Source organism: Balearica regulorum, chromosome 9, assembly GCF_011004875.1.
Source record: "Balearica regulorum gibbericeps isolate bBalReg1 chromosome 9, bBalReg1.pri, whole genome shotgun sequence".
Taxonomy (NCBI): domain Eukaryota; kingdom Metazoa; phylum Chordata; class Aves; order Gruiformes; family Gruidae; genus Balearica; species Balearica regulorum.
The window spans coordinates 3,129,798-3,153,358 of NC_046192.1; the positions used below are offsets into that span (position 1 = coordinate 3,129,798).

Consider the following 23,561-nt stretch of genomic DNA (forward strand, 5'->3'; position numbering starts at 1 on the left):
TTAAAAAATAACACCCAGCACAGCTGGGTTCAGCAAACTCCACGAGCAAATATAGCAAAGCTCTCTGTGGGCTGGGGTTGCTCTATGTTAGCAGGCTGTTAAGCCTGAATTAAAATTTCCAGATAACTCTGAATTACACCTCATTCTCCAAAACTTGACAGGGATGTAGTGACTCGTGTTGTTTAAAAGGCTTAGTATAAAGTGTTCTTTGTGATCCAGCACGGTAGAGCCCACATGCAGCGAGCACTGGTGGCTCACCGAGGCACTAAGTAGCCTTCCCAGAAGTTTGTTTTCATTGCATGCCACATCCCTGTACACGCAAAATTGGAACCCTCGGGTTGGGTCCAATTTTAGGGGGTGAAGTTTAACAAAAATTTGCAACACCACAACTGCTATTTTTATTCCAGAGGTGCAGTTCAGGGGAGAACATAAAAGGAGAAGGTTTGAAGGGTGGGTTTTGTTTGATTTTGTGGTTAGTTTTGTTAAATGACGGTGCTTCTTCAGGCTGGGTTCTGTATCTGTTCAATTAGCAGGTATGGCTCAGTGCTTGCTTCTAATCAAGTAAGGGTTTGTCTTACTCATGCAGTAAATGAATGAAATAAGGGACAGTCCCTTGAAAGAGAGGATGAGTGGTCACCCTTTGTGTCACAAAAATACAAAACAGTTGCTGCAGCTTAAAGCCTGAGAAATTTCACAGGCTGAACACAGGAAATTGTAACACTAAGGTACTCACCCTTATCTGTGCATTGCTTATGGTTTTTAATTATGCAATCCCAGAAAGTTATGCAGTATAATGTGGTGAATGCAGCTGCTTTACATGCACCTTCTGCCTGCATTGCTTTGCTTCAGCAGTGTGTCTTCAATAGGTATAACTTCTTTAATCTTACATTTTCTCTTTTCCGCTGGATATTTTACGTAATTCATATGTATTTAGTGCTTGGTGTCTGTTGAAACTGGGATTCATTCAGCACAGAAGACAATAGGGAAAGCAGAGACCTGATCCTCTACTGTCTGCCTGCACAGGTTAGAGGAAACCCCCAGAAACGTAGCGTGGGACTGATTTGATCTGAGGGGTCCTGCCCTGCTGTGCAGGCAGAGCCAGTGTAAGCACACCTTCACCTGTCTCAGGGAGAAGTTCTTTCTCGCAGGACTTCAAACCCCTCACACTGTTGCCTGGGAATGTATTTATTGCCTTCTTTTAGAGGGAAAAGCTGAAGGGCACTTGGGGAATTTTCACTGAGAAGCAAGTATCAGTGACCTGTAATAGTTTCCCCAGCTCAATTACTGTCAACAGTGAGTCCTGACAAAATCAGAACGATGATGTCCACAAACTGCCTTCAGAAATAATGACTGATACATCTGCCGCCTTGGTTGCCTTGCTAGCTCTTGAGGACCTGTGTTTTCAAGCTTGTCGTGGTAATCACTGGAGGTAGATACTTTATGAAGAAATGAAAATGCAAATTTTCATTTGACTTCAAGTGCTGAAGCTTTTCAGTGGAAAACCAAAAAGCACAGGGCTTGTGATAAAATTACAAAAATTGTTAGAAGTAGCGTACTCCAAAACTTTTACTTAAATTCTACCCACACGCTACAGAAGTGCTAAAAAAATTGCATCAGATCCCCATGGATCTGCAGTCCTTGCTCATTCATCGCCAACTCATCTGACTTGCACCCTGTAGCTAAATTTAACACCAGTCCCTCATGTTCCATCATGGAACTGTACTGTTGTTTGCTTGTTATTGATGTAAATCTTATTTATTATAACACAGAGAAATGCTGAAAAGGTTGGTTGCTCAGGAGGTTTATCTTGGTGCTGTGAGTTAGATCATAATATGCTTTGTTGCTAAAATCTTTTTTGATGGCTAGAGTTTGAGTGTTTTATTTAGTGCGAAGGACTACCTCAAGTACAGGGTGTTGATGCTTCCTACAATTGCTTGGTGTTCTTACTAGCTTGTATCTAACTATATTAGTTAGATACTTGGCAAGTAACATACTTTTTGTGTGAATTGTGGAGTGCCGGAGCAGAGTGGAATGGGGTCCTTAAGCAGGATCTGAGTGCACTATTTTTATGACCTATGTCTTTATCCTGTGGGAGAGTGCCGGTTCAAAAGACTTCTATAGGTCCTTTACTTTCTGGAACTTCTAATATGTTTTTCTTTAGGATGTAGAATTTTAACAAGGAACTTGAGATAAAAATTTGGCAGCCAGCTATACTCTACTGAAAAGTCTTTTCAGTTTTCCTTCACTTCAACAGACTTTCTTAATTTGCAAATGTCCCAGTTCTGCCATGGGAGCACTTCCTACCTGTGAACATGACCAATTTTTGGGCTGCCAGAACGAAGCCTGAGTGGGATCACGTAGAGGGAAAACTCTTGCAGGGCCAGAAGAGATCAGAAGCGGCAGATATGACAGTCAGGATCTTTTTAAGATTAACTCAAACTGGGCTCACATTCCATGCATAGAATGTGTTAAGCATTTGAAACTGAGCATGAGCAAAATACGTTGTGCTTCCCAAGATTTTGGTGACATTGTAGATAGGAAAAAGTGAGATGGCCAAAATAGGATCAGGAGAAAGTTCAGCTTTTAATCTAGATTTGCACTATACCAGACAATTTGGAAGTGAAGTCATGCTGTGCCCTGCTGCCCAGTTAACAAGGGAGGCAAGAATGCTTATTTGCACCTGGTTGATTTGTTTCTAGCTAGCAGCAATAAGATTCGTGTTTTATGCACATATTGCAAGCAAGGAAGTAAGTGCTGAACTTTAACAAATGTTCTGTGCACACTAGTGTGAAAGACAGTGAAAATCTGTTAGCGGTCCCATTTTTTTATAATAAGAAAGGAATTGTGATGGAGTGCCAGTAATTCATATACAGTGTCTCTTAAGTCAGTATTATGCTTAAAGAAATGGAGTTTTTGGTAGAGGCAGTATGTAGTGGTATCCTTTGGTTGCATTTGAGGAACAGAGGGAATTTTATAGGATTGACAACACAGTCATTTGCTTTATTTTTTTCCCTCTTTTAACTTATTTTTTTTTTGTTTGGATGTCTGATTATCAGCCAGGAACACAAGCTAGAAGTAATACATACTTAGTTGTTGTTTAATTGCAATTCTTTGTTTCCTTCCATGAATAATCTCTTTCAGAAATTCTGAAGCCCTCTTTCCTAGAACTCTCTGATTTCCGTGATTTTCCCCCAAAGTCTTGCATGTAAAAGGCCACTGTAGCAAAAGTGACATGAATAACCAAACCTGAGCGTCAGGACCAAACCATATGCAGAATGAGACAAGAAAACTGCCATCATCTCTCATCTCGGAGGAGACAGGAACTATTCACCTTCCATTCTCTCCAACATTGTTCAAGTTATATAATTTACAACTACATTTACATTGTGCCATTCTCCCAAAAATTCATATGATTTTTTCTAGGTGAGGAGGCACTGCTCTGGCCACCCACCAGCATCCTCTGCCCAGGTTCCCTGAATTCCTCCCCTTGGCTCTTCTCTTGTGCTCAGTTTCCCTGCTGGAGACCCTCTCACTGAGCTTTACCCAGTGCGCAAACTCCCCTGCCAGCTCACAGGTTCCCAACAGTTATTAAAGTCCATTCCTTTACCAACCCTCCATGTCACAGGATGCCCCTTTTCCTCCACCACGCACTTGCTCCTCTCCCATCGTACTCCTAGTCAGCCCCATGTCTTCCCAGCCCCGGGTGTTGCATTCAAAATAAAGTATGGTTTTGGGTGGCCTGTATTTTGGGAAGTAGCTGGTTCTCCCAGCTGCAATTCCTGTCAATGATCCCATTCCTGTGAAATGCTCTTGAAATTTCTTAGCACAGGATTGAAATTTCTTAGCACAAGATTTGATTTAAAAATAAGAAATGTTTTCTAACAAAACAAAACTGAAACGCAAGCAGGTTGCTTTAAAATGCTTAAAAAATAATTTACCTGGAATTTCTTAGCTCTTAGGTTCAGCTCTTTAGTGAAATATAAAAGCTTGCCTACATGAGAACCAAAAGTAAATTTAAAAATGCAACTTAGATTTCCTAGCTAACAGACAGTCTTGAAGACAACTTTTTTTCCAAACCAGGAAGGCTAAGAAATTTATTTTCAAATCTAAAAGGAAAAAGTTCCTGCCAGCCTTTCGCACCAAAGTAGAAGTGACCTGATTTTCAGCTTCCGTTGAAGCTGGTGGGTATTGCAAGAATTTTATAACTTTGAAAACTTATTGACTGTTACTGAAATGCCTATATATGGGTTTAAATACCTGGTTTAGGGCACTCTGGTTAGAAAAGATTGCCCTTAAGCAATATAACCAGATGACTAGTTTCCTAGTTCCTCCTTGGGCCTTGGCTCAGGAAAGGAAAACACTTCCTCTTCCTTCTGAGGGCCCCAGACTTCCTGTGCCATCTATTTATACAATTGTTGTAATGAACCCCAAGTTAACCACTTCCTTGCCTGGCTTAGCATAGGCTTCACATCTTTTAAATCTCTTTTCACTTTATGTCTTTATACTCCACTTGTAAGTTAAAGGTATGTTTAGAGCTGCTTCTCAGCAGACCCGTATTTGGAGTATCTTTGTCAAGGTGTTCTGTTGGCCAGATGGCACTGCTTGGAGGTAATGAAGGAGAGGAGACTTAGGTTGGGCCCAGTTGGCCTTTTTACACCAGATACAAAGGAAGATTAGATTATCTCAGCCATACAAAAACCTGTTGAAAAGTTTATGTGGATGGATTTGGAAAGGGGACCACAAGATTTAACCGAAGACCAGTGATAAAGGCTTTAGTCATACCTGTTTTCATGAAATGAAGAACCCAGAAGCCTATTCTGCATGAAGGCAGGAACAAGTTGTAGCCAGTTGTGTTAAACCATTGTACAGTGAGTGTGCAGAAGATGGAAGGGAAATTGATAACTGGAAGGACCTGCAGATTTGAGGGCAGTTTCTGGAGGGCAGGAGACACCAAGACATCCTATAGGAAAGGAGGTTTCCAGCCAAAAGGGCTGGAGTCAGAAGGACATGTGGAAGACCTGAGAGTCTGTGGTTTGGGATGCTGGTCTGGTCATGACAAGCATGGGTGTGTTCTGTTTTACCCGTCATCTTCAAGAATATAGCAGGATCTGGACAAAGAGGGAGCAGGTAGATTTGCCGAGGGTTTCCTACAGTCGCAGTTAGGGGTGGCAGGAGGCCTTGCGAGGTCTCTGAGCCCAGTGTTTGCCCTGTTTTCAGGCTGAAGCTGGATCAGGTGCTCAGTAGCCATCTGTGAGGAATGCCTGGGTACTCTGCCCTGCGACGCTTCCAGAGACGTGGACACACGCTCTCTCTGTGTGTGTAGCCTGACTTCAGTGTCTCTGCCTGGCGAGGTTCCCTGAAATCTAATCTAAACTGCCTCTGCTGCAAAGCAAGCTGGCCACATCTGCTGTCCTTGGGGGACTTGCAGCACAGCTGGTTGCCATCTTCTTTATAAGAGAATTTAAAACTTGTAAGACTGCTGCTGTGATGTCTCCAGGCTGTCTCTTTGCCAGACCATACCAGTCCCTTTCTTTTGAGCTTTCCTTGTAAATCACATTTTCCAGCTCTTCAGCCGGGTCTCAGTGGTATTTTCACATGTTCCTTAAGAAGTGGTGCCCCAGACTGGACACAGCAGTCCAGCTAAGGCCTTATGGCACCAAGTACAGCGGAAGAGTTTCTTCCTGCATCTCGTATGACACTCCCATTAATAGATCTTAGAAAGACAGGCTTTTTCTGATGCAGTTTCCCACTGTAAAATTGCTACACAGTCTCTGATTCACTATTATCCAGATTCCTGTGTGCAATTCTGCTGTTTTATGGGCTGTTCCCTATATTGCATATGTTCACGAGGTGTTTCCTTTCCGTATGTTACGGCTACCGTCAGTACAAAGCTGAAGTACGGGCGGTGATGCTGGAGGAGTCGCTCATGGAAGGAGAGGCTGTCCTGTGAGCTGTGTGAGCACGTTTCTGGGGATGTGGTGTGTTGCCGTGGAGATGACACTTGCCATCCACGTTTGTAATGACTTGAAACAATTCACTTTGCAATTAAAACAAGATCTATCCTGTGATAACCCCGAGGAAATAGTTACTTACTAAACGAAGGTGGGGGTGGGGGAAGTGGATTTCATTGTTGTGCTCTGCTCTGATGGCTCCAGCTTGTTCTGCACTGCCTCGTCCTGCTCAGTTTTCTTTGCAATGCCCCGTTCTGCATCTGCTCCCTGGCTCAAAAACCTGAACAAGTTTGCATAAAGTTTAAGCTCCATTTTGCCTCGCTCCTGTCATCCAGTGCGGTTGTCCCAAGGACATGTATTCAGAGTGCACCATCAGTCCAGTTTTTGCTAATGCACTCCACAACCAGAGGCTGACCGACTCAATGCCAGTATTTTACCATCCACCACTGCTTTTCCTTCCCAACCTGCAAACCTTTGCCACAAATTTAAGTGTGAAGAAAGCATATGTCCCAGCTTTGTGCTGCTTTCCTTGCTTGCTGGCAGTGAAAATTGTTTGACCAGCCTTCAGGTAGGTCATCTAGCAACCTGAGTGTTAGCTGCAATGTTACTGAACCGGGTTTTCTGTGTTAAACTGATGCTACGCAGGCATCATCCTTGCAGTCCCAGGCAGTGCTGGGCTGGGAACACACCACAGCCTGAGGGATGGTCCTGTTGCCCTGCTGCTGGTAGCAAAGTTATGGACTGTTGGATTTGGAGGGGCTTACATGGAACGCGTCAACGGTGGTATCCGAACACGTTGCAGTTGTGTCTCGAGCAACATGACTAATGTCTCTCACGTAGGCTTTGTTCTCGTCTTTTCCCCAAGGAGAGAAGCAAGTGCAACAAGGTCTTGCTTTTACTGTTCTCTCTCCCAATTCAAACAACAGAGTTTTTGCTGTGCCTCTCTGCAGGGGGAGGCAGCACAAAGCAGTGTGCTGTGCTTTCTTGAGGGTAATGAGGAAATTTGGGGGGTGCCTTGAACAGAGAGGAGCTCATTTCTTAGCACAGGCAAACAGGTCAAGAGGGTTGTTGGGCACTGCTTTATGCTGGAGGGGCACAGCCCTTCCCGCACGCTTCCTCTGTTGAGGTCCTTGCAAATAATAATAATTGTAATACAAAAGAAAATGAGTGAGAACAATCCAGTGATCTTTGCTTTCAGACTGTTCTGATGGCAAAGCTGATGTGTATCGAGGTGGTGCTGTTGCTGTGACTTTCGTGGTGCAGGGGAGGGCCCTCAAGCTCCTCTACCATGAGTGGGTGCAGAGCGGGTTTGAGGCTCCCCCGTCCTTCCCTCCATACTGGGCCACAGCTGGTCAGAGCTCCCAGCCTCACCGGTTCCCCATTTCCTTATTGCAGCTCTTGCCGTCTCTTTGCAGCTGCTCGGGACACATGTTCAGCTCCCTGCTGAATTCTGTCTTAAAATATGAAAATGTCATCCTTTATTTTTACTGTGTGCTGTGGGGAGCTGGTCCTCTTTATCCTGAATGAGTTTGGGGAAGGTGGGCTGTCAGAGGAGCTGGCACTGCCAGGATGGAGACTGCCTCTCTTTGGGAATGAGCGGCTGGATTTGTGTGCATTTAAAGCCCAGCTCCTCCACATGGCCTCAAATCCTCGAGAGACAAGATGGCAGGGTTCATCAAGAAATGTGGCTGGAGGTGGTGGGCTGGCTGCCTGACCAGCCAGCTGAGCTAGCGGGATAGAAGGGGTGCATAATGGTGAGGCCTTTCTGTGCGTGCATCCCGCTAGCCTGCACGTGAACCGGGGCTTATGGCCGCTCCAGGGAATTTGAGCTGGACCACAGGCTTCAATCCATTCTTGAAATGCGGTGCAATGAGTTAGAGGAAGGAGGTTTGTTACAAAATGCTGCTGCTTCTGGTTACCACAGAGACCAGCACAGTTTCAGGGACTGAACTATCCTTGGCAGCAAAAAGTGCTAATTCAGCCTTTCCTCCCACTTACATCAAGGCTCCATTTGGCCTGAAAAGAGCTGTGCAGGGCAATCCGTCTTCCTGCAGGCGCTCTGGGAGAGCAGGAGCTGAGACGCAAAACAAGGCTGAGAAGTGTTTGGGCACTGGGGGTGGGATGGGGGGCTGTGGGGACAGTCATCAGTCAGGGGGGTCTGGGGAAGCAGGTGGACAGTGAGGTCTTTGGAAAGTGAAGTAGGAGTGTGAGGACGACTTTGGAAAGATCCTCACACTCGAGCGCGGTAGGCTGCAGTAATTCAAGAGGTGGGAGAGAGCACTGATGGCAAAGCTTTCCTCCTGCAAAGATGCAGATGGCAAACCCGAACCATCCTGTTTACCCTCAATGTGTTTTAGGGTCTACGTGTGCACTGTGACGGGGCTGATGCCTTTGTCTAAGTGCCCTTTGGGGTACCTTAGGGCAAAGCAAACCATCACAAGCCTCTTCTCTCATGAGCTCCAGCCCTTCCACGGGTGCTGTAGGTGGTGGGCAGAAGGCAGTCCAGGCAGATTAAATCCAGAGGATGAACCCTGACATGGGCTGGGCACGAAGGCTGAGCGTGCTGCCATCCTGCAGTCAGCACTGCAGTGCACTCTGGGCTGCCAGGGGGACTGCTGGTCACAGCTGCATAAATAATCACAAAAACAGGGATTTCTGAGCAGAGGAAGGTATTGCAGGGAAGATGAACAAGGAAACATGGAAGCAACTGGCTAAACTATTGCAGGTCCATCCCAGTGTGGCACTGTGACTTCAGGACCCTTTTATATGATGGATTAGAGCTGAGTGCTTTTTTCCCCTTGATGATTTTCCCTGATTCCCAGCCTTCACAGGAACAGAAGAATTTGGGAGGACCAAGGCACTATTTGCATTAATTGGTGTAAATCAGAAGTCATTCTGATTATGCTGAGTTTGTGCTGCTCAAGCAGAGCAGGATCTGGCCTACGTTGTTATGATCCTGTGAAGTTTTAACCAGCAATTTGTTTCAACACCTCTGGCCTCACAAAAATATAATCCGGTGTTTGCCCAAGCATGGCTTTTATGCTGAATGCGACGTTTCCCAGTGTACAAGAATAATAAATCTTGATAAATGCAGCAACACCTGGGAGACAGAAAAGGAGGCTGTACAGGCAGAGCTCTTAGAAACATCATACACGTTTGTTATGAAAGTGTGTCTTGCTGTGCCTTTAAAGACATGCAGGTGTAGTTAAAAATGAAAGGTATTCTGAAAGGGCACTGAAGGCTTCAAATGTATTGAAAGCACTGTCCTAATTTCTGGCTTGAGATTTTATTCTTTAGGAAAATTAAAAAGAAATCTTGTTGCTGCTGGGGCTCACTGAAGACATTTTTCTGTGCAATGCTCACTGTGGTTTGTGCCAGCATTTCTTCTGTTTAATCTCTTGGTTTTGCTACGTTTGCCGTTTAAAAAAAAAAAGTTCACAGATAATAAGAAACTGGGCAAACACAAATGGCAGGTAAATAAGCTTGTTCAAACTTTGTGTGTGTTAATTCAAACTTTGTGTGTGTTAATTCAAACTTTGTGTGTGTTAATTTTTACAGCCAATAATTGCAATCCAAAAAGAAATTAAAACATCCTGCCTCTTAGTCAGAGGCAGAATGTCTGAAGTGTGGCTGCATAACAAGTTATTTCAAATTAGAGGCAAAGCTTTAATTGTTATTAACTGAATTTCCTGTGCAAAATCTAGCTTTTAGCTTTATGTGTGTAAAATAGTGCGAATCAAGCCTGCCATTAGGGTGATCAGGTCTTCCTTTTGATTGCCCACTGCTGCTGTATCCCCAGATGCGAACAGTTCCCGGTGTTGCTCTTTTAAGTCAAGAACAGCAGTCTTGTGGGGCTGGAAAATATCTACTCTGCACCATTCTGTCCCTGCTCCTTGATGGTTTGCAGCATGTGTAGACAGAGCCTTCTTGGGTTGGTTTCTCTAGGAAAACCTCTCGTCCAGGAAGAGAACCCTTCCTGAAGAGTGATCAGAGCTTCTATTACATGTTGCTGTTGCCTTGGGTTTGGATGGTACTTAAGCGCAGTTCTGGAGGTAATGCAGAGCTCTTTCTTTTGGTCAGGAGGTCTGCACTGAGCCATGACAAATCATTTCTCAGTCCTTGGTAGGGCCCTTGGTTGAAGCAATGGGGCAGAGCTGCAGGGGTGGCTGCTGTTCCTGCCTGGTGAATCCAGCAGATTTACCGTTCACACCGATGCCTGGATGTAATTACTCTAAAGCTTTGCCTTTGAAGTCCTCTAAAACCTTATCCCCGTGTTTGTCATCTGCAAGTATCCATTTCCTGAGATTAGTGGCCAGGGCTGTGCTAGAAACAGGTTTAGTCACAGTTAAAATTTAGCTAGCAAGCTCCGTGTCATGCCTGATGCATTCACAATCCTAGCTGTGTCCTGAGCCTCAGCTTCCTAAATCTTCATCCAAGCATTTTTTTTACATGACAATACCTTGCTAGCTTGTTTCATTTGAACCTAGTTCTCAGCCTTTCAATCCTGGAAGGGATACTAATGCCTAGATTTAGACATGTTTATCTTGCAACTTCATGGAGGAATTGTTCCTGGATACCACAAAACATAACATAGTCCAGGGCATTTGTGCTCAGTAAAAGAGGGAAAGCAAAAAAATTAATCCGTGAGAATTCTTTGTTTTTAAAGTCTTCCTTTGCTTTGAAGCCAAGCACACTGAATCAAACGAGAGAGCTCTTCCATTTGGCTTCAGTGAATCTTTGAGGTTGCCATTTTTGCTGACACTGGCTGGAATGTGTGTGCGTATCTGTTTCTGTTTGTACTGCAGGAGTCGTTCTGCACAGAGTCTGTGGTCAGATGGGCACTGAGAGCTGGGCTGGCTTTCTTTGGAGAGCAGTAGTGGGTTTTTTCTCTATGACTTTGCTTTTCCTTCTGTGAGGAGCAGTGTTTCTGTGGTAGGAAATCCCAGACCATGACAGCCTCTGTGTTCTGTTTCAGGCATCAGAGGGTGTTCCCGTGAAGTGTTTCGATAACTTGGAGGAACTGATAGAATTTTACAAGAAGGAGAACATGGGTCTGGTATCACACCTCAAGTATCCAGTGCCGCGGGAAGAGGAGGAGGCTGCAGATGAACCGGAGGAGGATGCTGGTAAGAAACCCATGATGTGACTTGGTGATGCAGACCCTTGACAATTACTCTGGGACTGGAGATATGCAGGGCAGGCAGAGGGATTAGAGCATGTCATGCAATAAAATGGAGCAGGACATAGAGAGACCCGAGCTGGCAAGACCTGGAGGCAGTGAGTCCTCATGGCTCTGGGGTGGTGCTGCATCCGGAGCATCAGTTTAGCTCACCTGAGGGAATACATTGAGACTCTCTGAAGAAGTATATTGCATCAGGTGCAGGGCTGACTAATCTGTTGTCCTTCATCTGGACTCAGGCTGGTTTATGTTCAGCCATCTCACACGTCTTTGCACCCCTCTTCCTGCGCTGCATCTGTAGGGCCATTGTCTGAGCAGCAGAGATGCTCCTCTAGAGACTTGGAGCAGTGCCACGCACCTGCAGCTGCTGTGGGTCTTGGGTCATCTGAAACTCGGGTCCCCTTATCTGCTCTGATCTAGAGAACATTTCTAACAGTCATAACCAGAGGGCACAGATCCTGCAGTGGCAGACAGTCTAGCTCTATGTATAGACGCAGATGTATGATGAAGAGGTGTGATTGGCATCATCTCAACTATTTTACATGAAATGTCACTGTGGGTTCCTGACACTCGCTGGTCTTGGGTCATTCCTTGGATTTTTCCTGGATCATCCCTTGGATCTGTCATTGTTCTCCTGAATCCCAGGGGAAGCTCATGCCCACAGAGCCATCCTTCCTGTCCTTCCTGACGTCTGTCCGGAAATGATGAGCATTACAATAAACTTGTCTGAAGGACATAGTCCTTGTGACAGACAGACAGGCAGGCATGTGCACTAAAGCAGATTGATGTGCCTGTGTACATTTAAGCAATCCCACTGATCTTTAATAGGACCTGGAAGATTTTGGTATGCAATTCTCACAAAGAAACAGAACAAAATTTTGCAAAGCTGCTCAGGAAAGATGTTCCTGTTTTTAGGCCAGCTGCACTGAGTCTCCAGCTCTCTGGGTGGGGGAGGGAACTACAGCAAAAATAATACACAGAGAGGCGAGCAGCAGGGAATGAAGTTCTAGCCAAGACTAAGAGCCTTTAGATGAAGAGATGTTAGCACTGGGGCTGGGCTGTTCATGTACAGAATTTAATTTTTTTAAGGCACTTTGGTGCCATCGTGCTGGAGCCGTGTAGGGCCTGTAGATGTCTGGCCATCTTACATGTAGAATTGCAGAGGTGGAAGATGAGCACCCAGATACCCTGCAGATGCACCACCCAGCTGTGCCATTACTCAGTGCTGAAGTGACTCTGTGAATTCCAGCTTCTGCCCAGGAGCAATGGATCAGTTTGGGGTATCTTTTTGTAATGAAAATTCCACCATTAGGAAATAACCAAACAAAACCTCACAACTCAACCAGCTACATATGACAAGGGTAACAAAGCGTTGGAGCAATTGGTATGAAAAGAAATGCAACCATGGTTGGGATAAATGGAGATGAACCCACTCTTCTCCCAGGGAGGGAGTTATGCTGAGCAGCAGGATGACAGAGCAGGAAAAGCCTTTGTGCTTCCAATTTGATGCCTGCAAGACAAGGCAAGATACTCAGCCCTCTGTATTGGATTATGGGGTCTATTTTCTCCGTCTGTGTTTGCTTACTTTAGCTGTTCACTTTTTTCCATTAGCAGCTTCAGACGATCTTTCCATCATGCCTCTCCATCCATTCTGCCCCAGTAGCAGATCTCCATGATAATGGTAATGATATGGATGAGGTACAGCTATGTTCTCTAAGTGTTATATGCAAAGTAACTAATTAACCTTCATAGCTGCTGCGCAGATGGGACAGTCAAACCGGCTGGGATGAGGTTACACTGCCAGGCAAAGGCGTACACTGCCTGCACATGAGGGGCAAGCCTGGCAGCTCAGCCCGCTGGTCTCGTACCACTGACATCCCTGAGAACAGGGCTGGGCCAGTATGGAGCCCTGGGCTTTCCAGCTCTGAAATCAGAGGCCCTTCAGAAGGGATGGATGGTTTCTACAGTGACTGCCATCGCAGTGCAGACTCTGCCCTGCCTGTGGGTGAGGGGGAGGAGGTCGAATTGCCATGCTGGGATGACTGTGCCTTTCCCTTCCTCCTTGCCAGACCTGGTGCCCACGCCTCCTATCCTGCCCCCACGCAACATCCTCAGGGCATTGCCAAGCAGCGAGACAAAGGAGGTATCTTCTCTCCCTGAAAACTCCAGGGTGGCCGATGTTAATAAACTGTCCCTTTCTGAGACACTACTCCAGCGACTGCAGTACCAGGACACCAGCAGGTGAGGATGGCAAGTCACAGGGCTGCAGAATTGCCTTCAGCCCAGCTCTGCGCTTTCTGGGCCTCTCTGTCTGGGACAGCTGAGGACCTATTTAATTCAGTGAAACTACCCCTCGTTTATACTACCAAATGAAGAACAGAATCAGATCTACAGTGCCTTGGCTACTCTTTACAGTCCAGCTGTCATCCAGAAAAAAATACTTTTCTGAAGTATTAAAATCACCAATAGACTTTCTCCACTGAGGTATAGTTTTCTAATATGAAGGATGGTAATATCTGAGACAGCTTGGTGTACTAGCTGTGTGCCTAAATACAGATTGCACCAGAAAGCACCAGCCAGTCCTCAGAGAGAATAATCTTGTGTGTGGATTTCCAGGTACTCATACTTACTGATTTACTCCAGCTACAGGTCTGACTCACATTGTCCCACGTGCTAGCTGTGTGAGATCTGGACATGCACTGAAGCCTTAGAGGAAGCTGCATGACATTTAATGACCAGATCTGCTAAGTTTAAAAAGAAAAATAAAATCAGAAGGCATGCCTGTTGGCAGGGCAGTGGGAGGCTGTGAGCAAACAGTGGTCGTGCGTGGTAGCACAGGTCTTGTTGTGGTGGCCTGGTTACAGCTGGCTGACTGGGAGAAACCCAGTTTTGTTCAGCTGCCTGCACCATTTCATCTGCTAAGCAGCCAGCTGGGACTTTCTGCGTTTGTCAGGGCACAAGACAGCGCATACAGTCTGCTGGTTCATCCTTCCTTGTGGTGCTGGAGTCCAGGCACCACAGAGACAGGGAGGAGGGGAGCATCCCATACAGCTCTGTGGTCTCAGCCCCCCTAAGGCTGTTTTGGATTGTTTGGAATAAAACCTTCAACACAAGACTTGTGAGTCTTGAGGTGAAAGAGATTCTTCATCTCCCCAGAGCCCCGGAGCTGCTGACTATTAGTGACCTCACAGCAGCCTGGCTTTACCTGCCAAGGTTAACGATCCCACCATGGCTGTGGCAAAGCCAGGCATCACAGGACTTCCCCTGGCATGGTAACTCAGCAGTTGCGGAGGGAGGGGATTTGGGGTGGAGAAGGAGGAAGAGGAGAAGGTGTCAGCAGTGTGGTTGGGGGATCCATGGTCCAATTCTGAGAACTGCCTATTGACACTAAAATCCAAGGCAAGTTGCCCCCCATCTGTCTGTGCCAGCAGTGGAAGTTTCAGGAAAAATAATAAAGCTGATATTTGGGAGCAGGGAGAAGAGCTGGCTTTTGACCTGTCTGTTTCTTTCACAGCGTCTCTGATGAGCATCTTAAACTTATCCAGGATTACCTGCGAGTTCACATCATCAGTGACTTTGAGATGGTGCAGACTGGCTCAAGCAATCTTCCTCAACTGAAGAAACTACTTACACTTCTTTGCAAAGGACTCTTCAGGTAACTAGAGGCTGGTTTTCAGACTATAGTGCTGTAATGCTGTAGTCTAACATAGGTTCTACGTGCACGCATTCAGAACCTGCATTTCTGGCATAGGAAATTGGCTTGTCCTCAGAAACATTATATTTAGATCTCATGACCTGTGATTCTGGTCCAAAGATGTGAAATCTATATAAAAGACATAGCTCTGACAGTGAAGATTCCCTGTAGGCGGTTTCAGTCAGTGGAGTATTATTTTTTATGCTTTGTTTAGAAGGAAACAAAACAAAAAATGCACTAACCGATTAACTGCATAATTTGGTAATGCATAAATGACACCCACAGAATTGTCAAGCACAAGTCGTTTATGGAAACAAGCACATATTGATGTATAGTTATGTTTTAAACACTGATTTTCCTTCCCACTAATGCACTGTGAACCTGGAGTGATTCCGCTGATCTCAGTGAAGTCCAGCTTATATTAAAAGAGAAACAAACCTAGACTCTACAAATTTTACCTTTCCTATTTGTGGACTTTCCAGATCCCAAATAGGAAAACTCCAACAGGGAACTAAAACCTTGCAGAGGTCCCTCTTTCTCTGGTGGAAAGATGTGATTCCCCCCCCCCTTGCTGCTTGTAAGCAAATGAGGAGATTAGTCCATACTTCTGCAGAGATCTTAGAGTACTCTATGGCACAGGGCACATACTTCCACACTTTTACCTGTGGCTTGCAAGATCCTTCTCTCCAGTGTACTTAGAGGTAAGGCTGGTGGTGCTACTGGCCTGATCTTGTTCTCCTAGAGCTCACCAAGGCTGAAGAAAGGACTAAAATGAGGGGTGGATACTGCTGATTTGCTTGGCTTTAACCCATGGAAGGAAGGCAGGGAGTGAGTGAGGTCCCCAGCTGCTGGGGACCACGATTACTCCCCTGAAGCAGTAGGCCCTTTGCACATTATACCAGGCAAAGGGAGAGGAATATTCAGCCCTGCTCCTTCTGCCAGAAGCCAGCTGCCCACAGACAAGCCCCTGGCCGGACTGAGGACAGGTTGTGCAAAGAGCTACCCTTCTTCTTCTGCGCCCTGCTTGAGAGTTTTGCTTCTCTACACCCACAGAGCAGGAGACCCAGGTGGCTAACTAAGAATAAACCTGAACAATGGAAACTAAAATCTAATGAAATCACAAGTGAGAGTTTTGTGTTATTAAAATACCTCCAGTACGCTGGTCTGATGTTGGCTGGCTTTTTCCATTTCCAACTTCTTATTCTACTTCACCTTATCTGGGTTTCACAACCCTACTCTTCATAAATGGTCCACAATCCTCTCAAGTGCCAGGACACATTTTACAGATTTTCTCTGGGTTTTTTTGGTGACTGGGCTTTGCCAAGTGTCATCCTGGAACAGAGCTGGGTGAGTTCTGCTGGTGGAAGCCTGCTGAGCACAGGGGCACTGCACCACCGCAAACACAGCAAAGGGAAGAGAAAGAAAAAAAAAAAAAGGCCTGCACTCTGTCCTTCTGCTGGCTGCATGTAGCTATAGAAATGTACATCCTCATGCAGTTCTTCCCCAGCATTTTCTTCCCATACCTGCATTATTTCAGTTAGATGGAGCTGCCTTCTCAATTTTTTTGTGAAAATCCAGAACTGCAGGCTTTTTCCAGTCCCAGTCAGATCTCTCTGAAGAACCTCTCCCCCTCTATTTGGATTGCCCCATGGATCTCTACCATCCAACCCAACTATTTGCTTAGCTTCAGCCAGCTAATAGTCAGATGCTTGAGTATTTTAAGGTTTTCTGCAGTCTTAATCTCCGAAGTTGTCTGGGGTTTTAGCTTACTTCCCCGATCAGACTTCTGAACTCAGATTTAATCAGTAGCATTACCTAAATTTATTTTTTATTTACCTCAGCTTTCTTCAGCAGCACAAGGATTCTAGCTGAATGTACAGGTAATTCCTAGGCTGCTTCTCAGCGGCTGTGTCCTCATTTTCTTAATAATGTTCGGTTTCATTATTTTCACAATATTTGAGAATAGGTTAAAAAATCCAAACAAACAAGAAGACAACATGTTAATTGGCACAGCTTGAGCTCTTTCGCTGGAGTTGAAGCTCCTTTGAATTTCCTGGCACTGCCGAGGGTTAAGAGCGTGCAGGCAGACACTTGCTGTGTCTGAGCTGACCCTGGCTGTTTGTGAGACACTCTGTTTTGCTGTGAATCTGAGGTTTTTATGATGCTGTATTCTGCTTCTTCCAACCTCCCAGAGCCCAGCTGTGCCATCTTTCAGGGTCACTCTCAGGCATGCTGCCGTCACTGTCAAAAATGAGCATCCCAATGCCCTTTGGTTGACTCACTCCTGTGTTTTGATATTGGGCTGTGGGTAAGCACTGACTGCCAATGTTAGCAAGGCAGAGGGGAAGCATTAGGAGAGGAAAAGAGCTTATAGTGAACCACGGGTTTGGGAGAGGAGTTGGACCAACTGTTTGTGAATAGAACTTTTACAGTTCATGTATTATCCATGGAGAGGTGCAGCACCCATTTCTGACCAAGGAGCTCAAGCACAGGTGGGCCCCAGCAGACTGGGAGTGCAGAGTTTGTGATCTCTTCCCCTCACCCTCCTCACCACTGATCCCTGATTAATTCAGCAAGGACCAGACCCCAATGTGCATTAGAGACATTGAAAGCTGGTTTTAACTCTGCTGGAAGCTCCTGCTACCTTCTAGGGCTAGCTGTGGCCAAGGGGGTCAGCACAGCCATGGCATATCTTCTTATCAGAGCCTGGGGGACGACAGGGCAACCACTCTTGGGAGAGGCTGTTCACTCTGGCAGCTCATATACTAAAAATGAAACAAAACAGAGACTTGTAAGGCTGATGGGTACTTTTCTGAAGCAATGAGTGCTAAAAGAAATTGGTATATAAGGGTTTCCTTAGTCAGGGGAATCTTCCAGGGGCTGGAAAGCTGACTCAGGGAGAGCTTGTTGCCAGCGCAGCAAGGAGTGGGGACTACCCATGCGAGCGCACTTTGTTCAGAGTTTCCTACCAGCTTTAAGTGAAAAACACTAATAGTGGCCTACTCAGCCTGCTACTGTCTGAAGCCATCATTTGGTCATTGATCACTGCTCTGCATGCTCCTGTTTATTCTCCCTCACTGGATAATTTGCACATAGAGCTTTTAAGGGAGCTTTTCAAGCACTTGTGATACCAGCACTTTTGCAATCGTATGTGAACACAGAGGCTTCTGACACTTCAGTGAAGATCACTATGTATATTTCCTTTATACTATCAAGAGAAGAAAACAAAAGGAGTTATAAGTGCAATTAAAACGACTTTGTAGTTTTGTTGAGTTTGAACGCTTGTGGATGCTCTTCCCCCATCCTGACACGCATGCTACATGTTGCACTGTATAGTAAATAGAGGGTAGTTTTCCCGTGAGGAATCATTTCTGAACTGCTTCAAGCAGCTGCTGCTCTGTGTTTTTTGGAGAGATGGCCTACACATCCTGCACTCTTGGTCACAGCAAATATCTTTTCATTCTTTTCAAACTGAACTTCACCCAATGCTCCTGCAACTGCCTGCAGCCTCCTGGGGCCTGACTGAACGGGCGCAGAAATCAATGGGAGTCTGGGTTTGGGGCCAGAGCCATTTGCGGTGACACTGGCTATAGGTGATCCAAAGGTGAATAATGATGTTGGAGGACTGAGTTTAGCAGATTCATATTGCTACAAGTGTCTTGTACTTCTCTGTGCCCTATGGCAGGTCTTCCAGACTGAAATTTCAAATATGAGTGCTTAATTTAGGCAATTAATCATCCATGGTTTAGCACCTAGACAAATATCTAATCTTCAGACAATCAGGCATACTTTCGCTTTGGAGCACTTTCCCCAACAAACAGGGAGTAAAATCCGGTCCATTCAGACATAGGAAAGTGAGGGAAATCATTAATATCCACTGTTGACTAGGCACAATGCAAGCATCCTAGCACTGCTCCCCACCATCACCTTCCTTTTGACCTGCGCTCCCTGGCTGCTCTTTCCGTGATAAGTCTTGTCATTAGCGGAGCACGGCTTCTGTGCCAAATTCATGCGACAGCGTTTTGACGAATGAGCATCCTGTGGAATCTAATTGGGAAATCCTGAGGGAATCTCATTGTAACCTGCAAATGGGTCCCGTTCACAAGGTTAAAGGCTGGCTCTTCCATCGCCTCGCTACGCCCAGCCCATCTTTGTCATGTGAGCTGAGAAATCTAAAAATTAGTTTCCTCTTCACCCAGTGTCTCCAGCATCCTGCATCAGCTTCAGCAGCTGCTCAAGGATTGTGCAAAATCGAGCTGTTCCTGCCCCTGTGGCATTCGTAGGCACCAAACTTTGCTGAGCTTTGAGATTTTTGAATGCACTTTGGGTTGGCATAGTTGAGTTGATGCTGGTTTTACAGGGTGTGTCCTCAGGTTTGGCCCGACTGGGACATCTTTCTGGGGAGATTTAGTAAGTTACATCTCCAAAGCAAAACCGAGGAACAGGCAGTATGCCCATGCCTCAGCCATGGCAAGGCTAGCTCAGCTGCTGAAGTCTGAGCCGCCTTCGTTGGCGGAGTCACTAAGGCAGCTGAGAAACGCTCTCATCACCCATCCTACCAACTCAGAGGGCAGTAAGCAGCAGGAGACAAGAGCGTGACACATGGTGTGAGTAGGCTTGGTGTGAATATGTGCTCGTAGTCTCTGCTGCACGGCTTTGTCCAAAGAGACCAAGTGCTAACCTACCTAGGGACCTGACCGCAGCCTTAGACCTCTGCCCTGTCTCTCTTCCCAGTGAAGCCTCTAGGACTCTCCCATCTCTGGAGTCTATCCAGAAGGTGTTTGAGCAGCAGCTGCACCCTGGTGTCCATCAGCGCTCACAAGTAAGTCGGCTGGAAGGTGGGAAAAGGAGGAGAGAGTGGAGTGGGGGTGGCTGTCAGCACGGGGGAGGGAAGGGTTCTGGTTGCACAGCAGTGACCGGTGGGATTCAGGTGATCAGTTACCACTTCTGTTCTCTTTAGCCTCTTTCTGGCTGCAGTGCAGAGGGCACACAGTGAGTTATATCCCCACAGTTTCACTTATCCCATAGTCCCCTCTGCCTGCTCTCCCTTCCTGCCCCAGAAGAAAGCGCAGCGAACTGCCTGAGGACTTCCATCACCCCATCCTCTCTGGCCTGCGGGCTAGGACTGCACATTTCTCTTTCCATAAACTTCACTCCAGGATGTTTCACTGCCAAATCCTTCCTTCCCCCAGCCCACTTAAGTCCCATGACCTTCCTCTCCTTCCCAGTAGCCCAGAAAACCAAAAGTCCAGGATTTCTGTATGTTGAGCCCTGGACCTGGTCATGCAAACCTGTCCCCCAGCAACAAGCTGACTCCCTTGCATGCCCAGCTGCCTCTAACCTACGGACAAGATTTGCAAATTGGTCCTTCCACCCTCCCATACTTCTGCATGTTCAGCCAAACTCTGTGCTGTTGTGCTGCCCTTTACGAATTAGAGTGGCAGAGGCACAAGTGCTGCTCCTTGCTCTGTGTGTGAGGTGTTCCTTGGGGCAGACTGCTGTGCTTCCAGGCCGTGCTCTGTGGGTTTGATAATTATACACCTCTCTCTCTTTTTGTTTCTATGTTGCGGTTATCAGATGCTCGGTGAAGCTAGTCCAGTCAATATTGTATTGAAACTCAATCAGCTGATTTCTTTGCTGTCTTCCATTGAAGAAAAGGTAGAGTTTTAAAGTTATTTTATGTTATCTTCTTGTCATCTTTTGCCTCAGTTATGCTTCTTGTTCATCATCAGTGCAATCCTCTGCTACAGTAAGATTTCTTTGCTCTGACTTCATTACTCTCAATGTAGTACAGAATCACAAAATGCAATTTGGTACACAGAAATTCTTTTACAGGTGAAAACACTGTTGATTGAAGGTCCTGATTCAACACACCGGCGTTCCCTTATCCCCCCTGTCACTTTCGAGGTAAACGTACTTCTTTAACAATGCTGATCACAATGTGGAATGCAGATTTATGTCAGTATCTCAGTTCCTGGGAACTTTGCTGTGCTGCCACAGAGATAACAGTTATTCCTGGATGCGGTTTAGCACCGTGCAAATGCTTAAGAGATGTCTAGTGAGATTGGCATAACGACAATATGTGTCCATGAATTCAGGCAAGCGTTGCATTTGTAATACGCATGACTGAAGTGTAGATCGCTTATGAAAAAATCTCTGTTTTCCAATAGGTGAAAGCTGACTTGCTAGGAATTTTCTCAAAAATACATCTCAAGGTTGATGTGGAAATGGGAAAACTGATTATCAAGAGAGCTAAGGATGGTCCAGAAGACAAGTTTTATACCCACAAGAAAAGTAAGATGTTTATGGTCACAAATGATGGACTAGACTCTTGGTCTCTTGGATGATGGGGAGGGGTTCCCTTTGGCCCCACTGAGGGCAAGGTTTGACCCTGAGCACACATATTTCCGCTACCTCCTGGGTGTTGCGCAAGGCTCCAGTCAGTCTAGACTGTCTAGCCCCAAAGCAGCCTGCAGAGAGCAGGGAGTCATTTCTGGGATCACCAATTTCACAGATTGCTTTAGACCTGGCCTCCTCTAAATGAAGACAGTGGTAGCAGGACTGCAAGGGAGCAGGTTTTGATAGAAGATTCCTCATAGAGCTGGTTGCAATAGACCCATTTTCTACTGAAAAGCAATGTTGCTCGAAAAAACCCCATTCTGCAGGAACATATTGACTTCTGTAATGATTTTTGATGGTTAAAAAGCCAGATACTCAGTTTCAGTAACATTTTTCAGTGAATTTCCCCTTGATGGTTTTTTTTGGGGGGTTGTGGGGTTTTTTTGGTTGGTTGGGTGGGGTTTTTTTTCAGTATGAGAATCAATATCTCTTCTGATAAGCAATGCCAGTTTGGTCTGTGAAGGCCCAGTTCAAATAACTTCCATTTTTTTCTGTTGTGTTTCTGGACAGGCAGCTCACGGAGATTGAGCCAAACGGGGTAGGATTTATCAGAGAGTAAACGATGCCCTTGGGGTTTTTCCTGCTAGAAAATCAACCTGTTGCTGACAGTGATTGAAAAGATTAGCTTTCACGTATGGGTTTCTCCAGCTGGTGTTCCTAATTACTTAGCTGCTATTTTAGATGGGGAGGAATCACCTTTACCACCAAATGAGGTTTTACCTCCTCTTTCACAGATGGGGAAGGAATATAAGTAGGCTGGCTTAGGATGCAGAGAGGTTGCCTGCAGAAAGCCAAGGCTTCACTTCAGGCTGCAGGGTGTGGTGTGGACAAGAACTCCGCGCAGAATGAATTTTGGGGGGGCCTCTTCACTTCAGTGTCCAAGTCTATTCCTATAGGGAACAGGATTAAGCAACATTAAAATGTAGTTATGCGGGGCAAAGCGAGCCTCAGGCATAAAAGACCGTGTAAGTCCTGAGCCTGCAAGCAGGGTCCTGTTAGTTTTGGTGGGATTCTAGTTTCAGTGACTGCAGCTCATGACACCCAGTCTCTGTTTAGTCTTGCAGCTTATCAAATCCCAAAAAGTTCCTAACAAACTGGTGATTGTGCTGGAAACAGAAAAAGAAAAAACGCAGCGGAAGGAATATGTTTTCTCTGATTCCAAGGTACGTACGCAGTGTTTCCTTCCTGCCAGCCTGGAGCAGGTACCTGGGTGAGAGTGGTACAAGGGGTATTCCTTGGCAGAAAGAGGAACTGTTGAAGGATGGTGGTTGGCTTTGCAAAAATGAAATTTCTCCTTTGTTCTGGAAACATCCAGAAAATGAACAAGTGTACTGTTCATTTAAAAATGAAGGGAGATACAGGAGAGGGCAACCATACCTAGGTGCTGTCACTGAGGCAGGAGAACAGAGTGTTGGCTAGGAGTCATGTGATGGTAGCTGCAAAAAGGTTCATATAGACAAATGAGGGCAGCCTAGGCTTTCTTCTGACCAGCTCAGCACTTGTTAAAGTAATGCAACAAGCTAAGTGCCTAAGAAAGTACCACAGGAAAGACAGCCTCTTCGAAGGTTTCAGGGTAGTGGAGAGCTAATCTGCCCTTCAAGTGTGCTGGGGATTTCCTGGTTCAGCTAGTTTTTCAAGAGGTCATGTTGGTGGAGTTAAGCATCTCGTTAATTGTCTCTGCTCCTCCCTGTCTAGAAGAGAGAAGGGTTCTGCCAACTTCTGCAGCAGATGAAGAATAAGCACTCGGAGCAACCAGAGCCTGATATGATCACCATCTTCATTGGGACCTGGAATATGGGTATGGGCGCCCTTCTGACACGGGCATTCCTTCAGACACTTACCAAAATGTGTGCTCATCTGCCGCAATGAGCTCCAGACACTGTGTTTGTTCTGTGGCAGATCTGTACACCAGGGTTGTCTTCCCATGGGACAGGGGAAAGAGCTGGTCTCTAGGCTAACTGCACATCAGCTGCTTCTGAACCTGACTAGGGACTGTTCGTGTCCAGCCTAAGAAGACAGCTGAGTATCTGTGATATTTAGAGAAGGGGACAGGGTGTAGTTCAGGACAGTGGAATTTAAGTTATTTTTCCCATTTTGGGGGAAAAGCCTGGTTCAACTGCTGTAAGCTGAGCTGTCTGTGCTCAGTCATACTTACGGGGTAAGGTAAAGGCAGTGGCAGGCCAGAAGTACAGCTCCCTGCCTTTACTCTTGGCTAGGCTTGGCCTTGGTAAGCTAATGAAATAGAGGAAGATGGTCAAAGCAGCATCACCCCTTCATTAGTGGGGCTAATATATTTGTCATCTTAGAGTAGTGTGCCATGGCTGATGAGAAACTGATA

At 45.9% G+C, this 23,561-nt stretch overlaps 1 protein-coding gene across 4 annotated transcripts in view; it reads left to right on the top strand.

Annotated features, from left to right (window-relative positions):
- INPP5D (inositol polyphosphate-5-phosphatase D) overlaps window positions 1-23,561 on the top strand; it is a 56,831-nt gene that overhangs the window by 17,819 nt on the left and 15,451 nt on the right. For all 4 annotated transcript variants that reach the window (XM_075760821.1, XM_075760822.1, XM_075760819.1 and 1 more), the window contains exons 4-12: window positions 10,927-11,077; window positions 13,200-13,371; window positions 14,645-14,785; window positions 19,559-19,646; window positions 20,402-20,482; window positions 20,660-20,731; window positions 20,995-21,118; window positions 22,280-22,386; window positions 22,919-23,021. In XM_075760821.1, the coding sequence (XP_075616936.1) occupies window positions 10,927-11,077; window positions 13,200-13,371; window positions 14,645-14,785; window positions 19,559-19,646; window positions 20,402-20,482; window positions 20,660-20,731; window positions 20,995-21,118; window positions 22,280-22,386; window positions 22,919-23,021 (1,039 nt within the window). The remainder of the gene's footprint in view (window positions 1-10,926; window positions 11,078-13,199; window positions 13,372-14,644; window positions 14,786-19,558; window positions 19,647-20,401; window positions 20,483-20,659; window positions 20,732-20,994; window positions 21,119-22,279; window positions 22,387-22,918; window positions 23,022-23,561) is intronic.